This window comes from Gobius niger, assembly GCF_951799975.1.
Source record: "Gobius niger genome assembly, chromosome: 10".
NCBI classification, from domain to species: domain Eukaryota; kingdom Metazoa; phylum Chordata; class Actinopteri; order Gobiiformes; family Gobiidae; genus Gobius; species Gobius niger.
The window spans coordinates 15,871,924-15,885,328 of record NC_136861.1 but is presented as its reverse complement, the minus strand read 5'-3'; the positions used below and the strand labels follow the sequence as shown (position 1 = coordinate 15,885,328).

The 13,405-nt window shown below is 40.4% G+C and overlaps 2 protein-coding genes across 2 annotated transcripts; one reads left to right on the top strand and one right to left on the bottom strand.

Annotated features, from left to right (window-relative positions):
• Window positions 1-389: 389 nt before the first annotated feature.
• On the top strand, window positions 390-6,850 carry atxn7l3a (ataxin 7 like 3a). Its single transcript, XM_079565081.1, has 14 exons — window positions 390-639; window positions 1,095-1,134; window positions 1,212-1,314; window positions 1,397-1,529; window positions 1,623-1,794; window positions 1,883-1,980; window positions 2,447-2,469; window positions 2,549-2,594; window positions 2,686-2,726; window positions 2,801-2,869; window positions 2,994-3,037; window positions 3,523-3,594; window positions 4,848-4,984; window positions 6,129-6,850. The coding sequence occupies exons 3-14, from the start codon at window positions 1,264-1,266 to the stop codon at window positions 6,389-6,391; spliced, it is 1,149 nt and encodes a 382-aa protein (XP_079421207.1). The 5' UTR covers window positions 390-639; window positions 1,095-1,134; window positions 1,212-1,263; the 3' UTR covers window positions 6,392-6,850.
• A 1,141-nt stretch (window positions 6,851-7,991) lies between these two features.
• Window positions 7,992-13,229, bottom strand: tmub2 (transmembrane and ubiquitin-like domain containing 2). Its single transcript, XM_079565082.1, has 4 exons — window positions 13,105-13,229; window positions 10,914-11,150; window positions 10,224-10,590; window positions 7,992-9,061 (listed from the first exon to the last, which is right to left on the bottom strand). Exons 2-4 carry the CDS (start codon window positions 11,137-11,139, stop codon window positions 8,671-8,673), a joined length of 984 nt encoding a protein of 327 aa, XP_079421208.1. The 5' UTR covers window positions 11,140-11,150; window positions 13,105-13,229; the 3' UTR covers window positions 7,992-8,670.
• Window positions 13,230-13,405: the final 176 nt, after the last annotated feature.

The window sequence follows — 13,405 nt, the reverse complement described above, 5'->3', positions numbered from 1 at the left end:
TAATCTATTTCCATCTTCCAAAAAACCTTTAATATTAACCTCTTGTAAAACAACTACTTCATATTAACGTCCTGTGCACTTTCTAACCACTGGATTACGGCATTTATGGATGTTAATGACGTTACCCTCAAAATGCGTCAAAAGGTCAAGAGCGACACAGTAAAACGTACGTTAATTGGAATTTCAAAATAAAAGCTTTTCCGTCACACCCCCAGATTAGAGCAAACATACGATTCAAAAAACGCTTTCTTCGTATTTACTGAGGATATTTTCACATTCTGTTTGATAAAATGACGGTGATAATGCCACAGAAGATTTTAAAACCAGTTTCTAAGAAAAGCAGGTGTCCGACTGAACTTTTATTGTGTAGAACCGGGATTAGAAGGATGTTTTTATTCCAGTGATTGGTTCCTATGTGTCTGGGGCCTGCTTGGTTATAACGCGTTTGTGTCTGTAATTCTATCGTAATAGAAATATCAACAGTAGATATATTTGTAAAATACGGGACCTGAATTGCAACGAGATGTCTTAATCGCTAGATCGCAGCTAAAGGATATTTTCTCCTGACGCCGTGATGGTGATGGTGCCACTGCAGCTTCTCCAGGCTGAGTTTGCGCTGTAACCTATGAGCTTGACAGGGTAAGCAGAGCAAACTGGAGATCAAATTAACATAATCGATGACTTTGTGTCCGAAGAGTTTTTACGGGGAGCTGGGAATTCTGGTGTTTCATGCTATGTTTTGGTGTTTGGTTAGCATGCTAGCATCATAACAGCTAACGCGAATGGTACATTTTATCCTGTTATTATCGTGTAATATGAACGTCACAATAAATGTTTTTATTTACTGTAAATGCATGCAGAGAGTAGACAAGTAGCTAAATGCGTAACATGATGATCGATAGTGTAAATTTTATGGAAAATTTGTATTGACAAATTCCAGTATTTTATTTTATTTTTTTCCTCATTGAGTAGATTATGATAGATAAAATAGTCTTCCCAAGTAAAAGCAAAACAAAAAACGGGAAAACAATGAATTATATTTTTGCATACGTGCTTACCTTGTTATTACATAATGTATCAATGTCTTATAACAGAATGAAGAAAGTTGTTCAACTGCTGATGACTTCACATAAAGTAAGCAGAACTGTCACTGTCACTTTCTGCCACCTAAGTCAGATAATAAATATGTTTTTTTTCTTCTTTTTTTGCAGTTCAACTACTCATTATCTTGCAATCAAACCATCTTCCCATCCAGATTTTCAAATGAAAATGGAGGATATGCCCCTGTCAGGCCCAGACAACACCAGGCTGGAGGCGAGTGAAGAAACACACATACACAAATGAAACGTTTTTCCTTGATATTTGAATCGAATGTAAAAAAAAAATGTCTTAACAGGCTTTGGTGCATGACATCTACTCTGAGCTGGTGGATGATGCCTGTTTGGGCCTGTGCTTTGAGGTACATCGTGCTGTCAAACAAGGCTACTTCTTTTTGGATGAAACAGACCAGGAAAGCATGAAGGAGTTCGGTATGTGTTACTTATTTTTACCTTTTACACGTCACACAGTGCCCAATGATGATGTTTTTTCACATTTTGTCACCAATTTTCCTTTTACTGCAGAAATTGTGGATCAACCTGGAGTGGACATATTTGGCCAAGTGTATAATCAGTGGAAAAACAAAGAGTGTGAATGCCCCAACTGTAAACGACTGATCGCAGCTTCTCGCTTTGCGCCTCACCTGGAGAAATGTCTCGGCATGGGGCGCAACAGCAGCCGGATTGCTAATCGCAGGTAGGACCATTGTACAAAATACTGAAATTCCCTCTTTTTTTGAATGATTAAGATATATTTCTGATATTTTTCTGATACTACTTTACAGACTAGCCACGAATAACACCATGAGCAAATCAGAAAGCGATCAGGAGGACAATGATGACCTGAATGATAATGACTGGTCCTATGGAGCAGAGAAAAAATGTGAGTACATGCTTTAAAGGAACAGGCCACCATTTTTCCATACTGAGATTTGTTCTTACCTGAGCTTAGACGGGTTGATGTGTATCTGTCTGGTCTTTGTATGTGTGCTCAGTCACGCAAAAAGACCAAAGATGATTTAGCCTCTCCTCCTCTCCTCTATGGGGCCAAACAGGGATGTAGTTAGAAGCGACCAAGCTCTTCCACAATTTCCCTATTTACATAAGGTCACGTGAGTAGTTACACGATCCAAGTATAGTCACACTAAAGTAAACATGTTGATTTTCTAAGCGGATAAAAGGGGAACTATATTGTAAGGTGTAGTAACACCTTAGGAGCACTTCGAAGTCCGTGCAGTAATATCTTCACTTTACTTTTTTCTCTCAGTATGGAAAAACGGTGGCCTATTCCTTTAAAGTTTTCCATTTGTGCAGAAAACATTTGTATAACTTTTTTTTTTTATCCACAGCAAAGAAAAGAAAGCCTGAAAAGGTACTGTCATGGCTATGTTTTTTTTAGACTATATATCAAACACTGAATTGTGCCTAACTGTTAACAAAACTTTCTCTAGAATCAGACATCTCCGAGAAGATCCAAGTCACTAAAACATAAAAACGGTACATATTTCTTTCGTTGTAGACATGCACAGGTCTGTCACACTTGTGGAAATTGCATGCTCATGTCTCAGTTGTTTTGTTAACTCTTCAGGGGATCTTGGCGGCAGTGTCCCATCAGAGGCCTATAACAAGGTGGCTTTTTCTATCTCTACTGTACTTCGTCTATTCTATCCTTGTTTTAACGATGGTCCCTGTTGTTTTTCTAGTATAACTACAGCTCTGGCATTAACTATGAAACACTAGGCCCAGATGAAGTCAGATCTGTGTTAACAACGGTATGCAAATCTCATCATTACTACAATGCATGTTCAAAACATTGTATAGTCCTGCAACAGGGCCTCTTTATGTTGCTGTTTATGTGTGCAATTAAATCATATCTTCTCTTTCTTTTTTTTTTAGCAATGTGGTGCAATTCCTGAACACACAAAGAAAATGTGTACGAGGTAAGAGGCCAGTGTGCACATACATATGGCTTTCATAAAATACTGATGCTTCTTTAATATCCTGCCCAGTACTAAACGTCTACTGTATGTTTGCGTGCACGTGAGAGCATGATCAGTTTCAAATGTGTTTTGTGAAATGAAAGTGATCATGTATTGGGACTAATGCAAGGGGAACACAAGTGGCAACCTAATTTTGAAGTCTGATATTCAAAATTAGCTTGTTCTTTAAAATTTTGTTCAAAATTACTATCAAATCGTCTTGGACCCACTCAGTGATCAATAGCTAAAATGATAAAAGGGATAGGCACATTTTCTTCGTGCCAGGCCGAAGAACCCCCGAGAGCATGGGTGTCACTGATCTAATGTGGCTGGTCTCTGATGGTGTCTAGAGGAGCTTGTCTCTACCCTTCCCTGGAACAGAACTACATTTAAGGCCGGAAGGGGTGAAACTTAGGGATGTGTAATGCCGCGTTGTGTCCCGGCAGGTCTCAGCGATGTCCCCAACACACGGATGAACAGAGGAGGGCCGCCCGGGTGTTCCTCCTGGGGCCGTCCGCGTGAGTGTGCCCCTGGTCGCTCCCTCCCTCCCAGTGTAATAAGCCAGAGTGCAACGCTTTAGATGTTTTTTCACCCCTAATTTACGAAGACCCGAAGAAGAACAAAATTTGTACTGAGCTTGTTTACTGAGATTGAGGATGTAGAGCTAAACTAGCGCTAAACCAGGGCGAGCCGGAAGAACTGAACTAAAGGTCTGCTTGTGGCTTTAAAGGAATAGGCCACCGTTTTTACATACTGAGATATGTTCTTACCTTAGCTTTGACGAGTTCTTTAGGACCTGTCTGATCTTCACCCGTGCCTTCAATCACGTAAACACAGCGCAGACGACGTTAGCATTTAGCCTCTCCCCCTCTCCACTATAGCTCCAAAACAGGTCAAGATAGAAGCTACCAAGCTCTTCCACGTTTTCCCTATTTAAATATGGTTACTTGAAGTGTTACACTACAAAGTATAATTACACAAAATTAAACAATGTGGATTTTCTAAGCGGATAAAAGGGGGAACTATATTGTAAGGCGTAGTAATACCAGGAGTAGTTCGAAATCCGCGCAGTAATCTTCACTTTACTACGCAGTAATCTTCACTTTACTGTGCGGATGCCAAATTACTCCTGGTATTATTACGGCTTACAATATAGTCCCATATTTAACCATATTTAAATAGGGAAAACGTGGAAGAGCTTGGTAGCTTCTATCTTGACCAGTTTTGGAGCTATAGTGGAGAGCAGGAGAGGCTAAATGCTAACGCCGTCTGCGCTGTGTTTACGTGACTGAAGGCACGGGTGAAGACATGACAGGTCCTAAAGAACTCGTCAAAGCTAAGGTAAGAACATATCTCAGTATGTAAAAACGGTGGCCTATTCCTTTAAAATCACAGGTTACAGATGCGTGCTATTGGTAACATGTATAAATGATTAGTTAAATCATCAAAGATTCATAGACAGACATCTTTTCCCTGTTTGTAGGTCGGTTGAATAATTAAAAAGCAGCAGGTGACGGAAGTTTCAAGCCGGCTTAGTTTGTCATATTTATTCTGCCATACTCATAACGAAAGCAAACAGTCACAGATGACTCACTCAAAATTGGACAGACGTTAGTAATGACTGAACGTGTGCATAAGAAATGATCTAATGTCCGTCCATATGTTATAACTTTTGTCAGTTAAATTAAGAAAGCCGTTAGAGGACATTATTGTGCATGAAGCTGATATATTTGAACAGTGTCTTATACATTTCTCTCTGTATATCTACTAGGCCTCCGTTGCCAGATGTGGACGCTGTGATGGAGAGTGACACTTTCGACATTCCTGATGGACAGAGCCTGATGAGCCGCCTGCAGTGGGAAGATTCACCTGACGTATCTCCTACGGACTCTGCCTCGTCTAAAGCCAGTGAGTAAACTAGCATAACATACTCGTATTAGTGACGAAATCAAGACCTCATGAAGCAATAAACAGCTGACTGATCTAGTGCAGTCGAACTGAAATGAGGCAAGCAAATGCAATAGAATGCAACTACAGTGTATCAAGGCAACATAAAAAACATTGCAATGTTTATATTTTATGTTAAATTTGTATCATTTTAGATTTTTAGCCCTTTCTACTTTTATTGTCTTGCTTTGTCAGACAGAAAGTTTCCAAAGTCCCCTGTTAGGCTACAATTTAAGAATAATGTAATGAATAATGAATGAGTGAAATATTTAAAAAAGTATCTTAAAAGTATATTATTCTTTTTATCCATGTAAAATCAGTAATTTGGCACATACTTAAAGCTGCACTATGCAACTTTTTTTGTAAACACAGTTGATATTAGTGCGTATTTGACCTTTCAGTCACCCGGCGGCTGTATGGGTGATTAGCTTAGTGTCTTTACTTTTCATCCCGGTGGCTCCTATGATGCTTTAGGATACATTTTGTTTCAGGTTATTGAGGGTTTCTGATGTAATGTATATGTAACCATGGAGACGGTTCGATCAGCAGTGAAAACTTTTTAAAAAAAATGGATCCGGGAGGTTCCTACAGGCCATCGTGATGGTAAGTAAAGGCGTTGTGTCAACGGCTCAGGCATCCGCTGGATCACTAAAAGGTCAACTATGTATTTTTAACATAAAAAGTTGCATAATGCACCTTTAAACTTTCATTAACGTTCAAAGACAGCTCTACTACGACTGACAGCAATGGAATGAGTCTACAGTATTTGTATACGGTAGGCCTCCAACCAGTTAGGTCGCCTGTCCTTTTCGAAAGAGCTCCTTAAATCTTCTACATTAGCTTTATGAGTGTAAACGTATTTTCATCTTCAACACTCAAGTTATTTATACTCACTGCTAACCCTCCAGGGTGAACTCCATCTAAGTCGCTTGGTTACTCAAGAGTCCTCAGAGCTTAAGTAGCCATTTTGTATTGGATAACACTGATTAGGGTGTTGAGTGCTTTTATCACAATTGATTCTTAATGTTTCTTTTGACATTTTACTTTCTGTTTTTTTGACTACATTCCGAGCTTATACACAAACACAACACTGTCTGTCTTGCAGGCACTAACCATTCCGATTCGAGGCGCCCCAAAAAGAAGAAGAGGACAGAGAGGAACATGAACAGCGGCGGCGTAGGGGGCGGGGGAGGAGGCAGCGGAGGAGCGAGCGCGGCAGGACCGTCCGGCGGCAACGGGGGCGGAGGCAACAGCAACAGCAGCAACAACAGCAACAGCAGCAACTCGCAAAGTAATATTAGCTTATCGTCCAAAAAGAAGAGGCCCAAACCCTCTGGACCCTCCATGTCGAGTATCTTTGACGACTAGACGCAACATACGGTAGCTTTTGAGCAACTCGATATGTTCTCAGCATATCATAGAGTTTTGACTGACAGACAGATCAAAAAGATGAAGACAATTTCACTCTAATCATCGTATAAGACAGTGATGCACAGTAAATAAAATATTATGACTCTTCAGTTCTCTGATTCTATTTTAACAGAATGGTGAGGATTCAGCAGATGACATTCATGTTTTGAGCTAAGGGTAGACATTCGTAGACCGTGTTTTTCTTTCTTCTTTCCTATTTCAACTGGGTTTTAATAGGAAGAATATGGACTTTCAGCTCGTTTTGAAAATCATCACCCTGTAAATACTATATCACGGAAGGAGAGCAAAATGGCGACTGCTGATGTTAAGTTTTAAGTTACTAAATTATTTTGATCATGATGGTTTGTGTTGTCTTGTGTTAATTTTGAAAATGCAATGGATACTGCAAATTTATAGGGGGAAAAAATACAATTTGGTATGCAAAATGTTTGAATTTAAATGCTCGGAAATTGGCCAAAGCTTTAGTTATTTAATGTAAGGTTATTTAATTTTTTGGAAAACTAATGGATATTTTTGTGCTTGTGTGTGCGCTATAGCTGCTTTCAAATAGAGGTTTTCTTTAATAACATAATGTATTTAATTTTTTTAAGTGAAAAGTGGAAAAAAAAAATGGGCTCTTATTTTTAATAAATAGCTTCTTCCAGTTGGACACTTGACATTTGTAGATTTGAGTGCTCATGCGTAGCTTTTGAATCTAAATTTCTAGCGTTGTGTTGCACATTTGCGTGTATTTGTACAGAACATGCCTTTGTATGCGGGGTTTTGTTTTTGTGTGAGAAGCTGTAGTTTCCGTGTGGTCGTGTGTTTCCAGGACGCATCTAAAAGTATGCATCCTCGAATGTGACTTGTTTATGTGCCATTTTAACTTTGTTTACATCACTATATTTAAGTTTTTATCCATCACTGCCTAAGAAGTGATATGTAAATAGTATTTGTGTTTAATGCAGATTTTGATATTTGAAGAGCCAGTAGGCAAACGGCACATGTATGTACAGTCTTTATGTTTTTATGACAAAATATGATGGAAATAGAATCATGAATACAACCCACTGTAAGATGTCTTCATTTGGTGTATCCAAATATAACCTGATACTGAGTGGAGTCGTTCTACATCAGTCTGAACCTTTTAGAAAGCACTGCATTGATTTGGATTTTTTTTATATTCACATTAGCCATAATGCTCTGGCGAACAACCTATGTAGTGTGACCATAATAAAAGCACTTTCTAGTTATTGCAAACCCGTTTATACTTTGGTGCACTATTCTTCAGGTTGTAACTGGGAATCCATCCAAGGTGGTATGTCACATTTGCCCTGGCACAGACTGAGTGGAAGTTGGCTGCCAGTGCCAATCTCAGCTTTTATAAGCACATGCTTGCTTGTCAAAACTGGAGGAAGGATGTCATAACTAAATATTTGCAATTAAGAGAAAATAATAAATGAGTCATGTTAAAAGAAACACTGAACGTACCAGTCTCTGTGGGTTCATTAAATTTTTGAATGAATAACAGATGTCATTGGCAGTCAGAAAGCATGGCTGGTTTCAAATGCTTTATTCTGAGACATTTCTGAATCCAAAGCAGTCCAGCATAAGATCACAGTTCCTCCTGTAGACACAGTCTACGGTCCTCCAAGCCTTTAAGTGCCAGATGCAAGATCATCTGAGTCAATCCCTCTATTTACAGACAAGTATGTACATTTTAAAGGAGTCTTATAAGTTCTACTATTAATTTAAATTCACCAAAATCTAGATTGCAATCCTTTTTAAAGCAATATTTAAAATTGGCTCTGCACCAGGGCAGCTGTACAGTCTATTATGCATACAGATAAATCATTCAAGACGATATAAATCAATAGAGTACATCACAATGGTGTCAGAAAAGGTTACGATTGTTTCAGTTTACTTTTTTTTTTTCAACAGATAAAACATTGACGCAATCTGAAAACCCAAGCAACAGTACAAATGAAAAATAAGCCAAACTGTTTTCTAGTGACCTCCCTAAGTCACCTTAAAGAGACAAAGTTCTGCTTAAGCTAAACTTCTGCCAAGTTCACCAAAGTTTTATGGTACAGCTCACCCACACCCCGCACACTCGCGCATTATGAATCCAATCTTCTGTGGATCATTTCGATTAGTCACCATCTGCAGACAACTCCCACTGCTGCGACTATTTTTACATTGTTCTTCACGACATTCAACTTTAGGTTTTTGCCTTTTCAACGGCTGTGCATCCCAAATATGAGAAAGCTAAAGAACACAGTGACTCCCACTAAGGAGATGGTCGCGGGCGCGGTGAAGAACTGTCTGTAGTTGATTCGAAAGTACCAAACCACAGCCAGGATCACCACAAATACAGGCACCACAAGGCTACTCGTGCTGACGGTCACACTGGCAGCCATGATCCCCCCGGAGACACCCCCTGTCCCGGCTCCGGACCCGCTCTGAGCCCCCTCCTCTGGGCCCGACTCGTGCAGGGACTGGGAGATGTGGCAGTGGATCACGCTGTTATGGCTGATGTTCAGGGAGGTCAGTGTCCTCTTTGGGTCCTGGAGCAGATGGCCCTGGTAGATGAGTTTGATCTGCTGCTCCCGCCCAGAAAAGTACTTACTGCAAAAGAACATGGTAACATCATTTTACATACAGTAATCACATTATGAGTAGGGGTGGGAACCTTTGAGTACCTCACAATTCGATACAATACGCAATACATGGCTTACGATAACGATCCTCTCACGATGCGGCGATACTGCGATAATCGATATATTGCACACAATTAAAAAAAACATGCTACTTTTAACCTTTATTTTAACATACTTCATATTATTCTATCTGTCAGTGGCTTCATTTATATTTAAATAAACAAGAAACCACAGTACTATTTCAAAAGGAATAAATCAACCCCAATTAATCTTCTTTATCAAAAAATTAAAAAACTATCATTAAAAGTAATTTATTTGTGTGACAGTGTTTGGTCCATATGCTTAAAACTGTAGCGCTGCCCCCTGCTGTTCTGACTGAATTCTTGATCATTATTGGCCTCTATTGACTGTGAAAACAGTGGAGCGCTGCTGCCTCATTAACATGCAGGACGTCGCTCATTAAAGGGATATTTCAAGATTTTTGACATAGGGCCTCATTGCCTGATTTCTGGAGATATTTTTTTTGTAGTTCATGCATGCATGTTCTTATATTTGAAGAGTTACATGGCGCTAGGCTTGTGCTAGGTGCACTGTGGAGGGGGTCAGACTGTTTTTAATGCAGGCTAGCTGATATCATAGAAATGCGCTAGCCTTGCACTAGCCTAGTGCCACGTTACTCTTCAAATATAAGAACTGCTTGAACTACAAAAAAAAAATCTCCAGAAATCAGGAACACTCTGGATAACTAGGAAATGAGGCCCTATGTCAAAAATCCTGAAATATCCCTTTAATATGACGTCAACATCAGTATCGTATCATCCAGCAAAATATCACGATATATCAGAAAATTGATATATTGTCACACTCCTAATTATGAGGGGCAAAAGGAAAAGTAATAAATATAGTGACATTTTGCCATTCACAGAGCCTATACAATACTGACTGCCAAACTTAAAGACCAACTTGAAAGGCCATTAGACCTTGCCCCTTGTTGCCACAACAGTGTGACTATTGCCATCTGGTTTTGTACCAACAGAGCTCAAATTAATGATGAATTTGAAAAGAGACGCGACTTTGTTCCAGGTGAAAAAAAACAAACCTGTGTGAAGGTGTGAAGTTTCGGCGCTCACCTTTTCAGCACTCCCACGGTGTCCTGCGGCTCCAGAACAGCCACCTCCTCCGTGTCGTTGAGGAACTTGAGCCGAACAGAGATGGCTGTCGTTGTGGGGGGTGGGGCAGACGTCAGAGGCGAGACGTGCTTCACAGAGTGTTTGACCTGCTCTTCCTCATCATCCTCCTCCTCTTGGTCTTCCCCCTCTTCATCGTCAGAAAGCTGAAGTGTTCCAGCCGTTTGCTGTTTGGTTTGAATGTCGAGGAGCGCATCACTCCCGGCCACCTCTGCTCCTTCACTCGCCCCGTCCCCGTCTCCCCTCTCGGTCCCACGCTCTTCGGGCTTGTTCTCCTGTGACTGTGGAGGCGTGGGCTGCTCAGGAGTGTCTGAGGGAGATCGTGCAATTGTCACAGTAAATAGCAATCGGTTAGATCAAAATTGTAATGATACTCAACTCCAGTAAAAAAGTAGCAAGGATGAATTTACTACTAAATTAATACTGGGTTATTGAATGAGTCATTTTAAACATTGAAAGTGACTCAAATAAATAAATAAATAATATTTTAACATAGAGTTGTGTACATGTATAAAAGAGAGGCCACAATTATAGTAAAGCACAATATTGTCACTTTAACATAAGGTAAAAAGCATGATAGTTGTCATCAAACTACTCTTAGAAGTACAAATGAGTGAAGTGAATGTTATCTACCTCTGGAAGTAGATGATGCCCCGCTGTAGCTGTCGTGACCCCCAAGTCCGATCAGAGAGGCGTGAGCTCCCACTGTGAGGATGGTGCCCAGGATGTGGTCCCCTCTGTCGGCCACATGTGTCGAGAGCCAGGCCAGTATCAGGGCCAGCAACAGCAGAAAGACCCCTCCAGCTGCAGCCACCTCATCATCAATCCCATCCAACATGGTCAGTGCACACACTGCCATCACAGTCCACCCTGAGGAGCACAGGGACATCTATTACAATCTAGGGCCGCACAACATCGTTTTAGCAATATTACGCGACGGAATATGCATAATGCAAAAGGCCACAGTATAATGTAAAATTACTGTGGGGTTCCATCTGCGTGAGCTTAAAATAAAAATGCTTGGTAACTTAAAAACTTAATTTTAGCCTTGTTTTGGTCCGGATGAAGTATTTTTGAGTCTTGTTTTGACATGTGTTCGGAAATTAGGATGATGAATAATAACAATTTGAATCACACAGCTTAAATCTAACATAATGAAAGTTTTGAGTATTTTAATGACAAACTCTGGCCAGAGGGACACAGTACAGACAAAGTCAAAGTTCTTCCTGACTGTGCGGCATAACACAAAGTTGTTTTTTTTATACAAGTCCTCAGGGGTATAAGAACTGTGGCATCTCACCACTGATGGGTCCATGCCACAGTGATGCCAGGTCGCTCTTTTCCCTAACCCTTATCTATCTAGCTGAAACCGGATTTCTCACAGTTTCACTGAATGTTATCAAAAGCAGTCTGTCCTATGGCTCAAAGCTGAGGCAAAGTTGTAACATGAGCTTCTTAACATTACTATGAGAGCACAGTTTAAAGGAATAGTTCACTGTTTTTCCATCCTCAGATATGTTCTTACCTGAGCTTAAACGAGTTGATGGGTACCCGTCTGGTCTTTGTGTGTGTCCTAGTCACGCAAAATGATCAAAGATGTTGTTAGCATTTGGCCTCTCCCAATGTATTCCTATAGCTTCAAACGTGGGGGAAGTTGAAAGCTACCACGCTCTTCCACGGGCACGCACAAACACCAGACAGGTATGTATCAACTCGTCTAAGCTCAGGTAAGAACATATCACAGTATGGAAGAACTGTGTTCCCTCAGTCATGCAAAAAGACCAAAGCTGTTGCTAGCATTTGGCCTCTCCCAATATATTCCTATAGCTCCAAACGGGGTGAAGTTAGAAGCGACCATGCTCTTCCACGGGTACACACACGTATGGAAAAACCGTGAACTATTCCTTTAATGTTTTTTTTTGTTTTATAAAACAAATGCTTATAACATTAGTTTAATATTACAATAAGAGAGCTATCAAATATCACATGTTTTTCTTATGTGGCGCAGCCCTAATACGTATCATATCTGCAATAAAATGAAATCATAAGCTCTTTGTATAGTTTATATGCAGTGAAGTGTCAGCAAGTTTAAAAATAATCAGTTCATTAAATAACAATAAGCCTACTGTCAAGTGTCAAAAGAACGGAGTAGTCAGATCTCAACCTTACATAAAGCAGTATTTGTTGAGTTGTGAAACACAGTGAGATAATGCACCATCTGAGAGACAGACAGTACTTATAGTAATACTGGGTCAAAGGTACAGACTGTCTCTGTACGAACAGTTCAACCCCTGTCAGACATAATATAAAAACACACACAAAACATGTTCTGCGTGAAATGCTAGCCAAGCATTTCGGTGTTCAAAAGTTTCATTAAATGGGTGTACACATTGGGGTAAAATTGGCATTGGGAACCAACAAAAACAATGTTCTGCAATCTTAGCGTGAGTCCTTGGTCCTGACTGTCGATGAGTTATAAATATGTATGAATACCAACATTGATCAACAGCTGTGGTGCATCCATCTGGTTGCAATTTAGCTACAGTCCGTCCTGTGTCTACTCTAAACAATCAGGATTAAAAGCTCATACACAAAATCACTACAATAGCACAGTATTACCTTGTGAGTCTTATTTAGTCCCACGTAACGTTATAGACGAAGAGGTAGCGAGCAGCATTAGCTTAACTGCTAGCCCAACTTGTTAGCTAATGACGACCTTCGGCTGTTTAGACTCTCCCGTAGATTCATGCCGTCGTGTCACGCTATGAACCGCACGTAGAGGTCTTTTGTGACCCTTTGCCGAGTAACAATCGTGTGATCTTACCTGCCAGCTGTGTGATCAGAGCATGTTTGGAGTCGAGTGCGCCTCAGTGCAGGTAGCAGCTGTTCCTTCACAACCTCCACAAAACAAACACGCGGTGACGTCAGCGCGGCGCGGGACGTGAGCTTTTGGAGCAGAGCGAGCGCAGACAGTGGCGGCCCCATGAGTGGCCCCTGCAGCGATAACGCACCATTCGACTCTTCATCTAACATACGGCCAGACTTTTTCTTCTTCTTCTTTGACTGCTTTACAGCCAGACTTTTTGGTCAAGAGACACTTTGTATGTTAATATGTTATCTTTGTG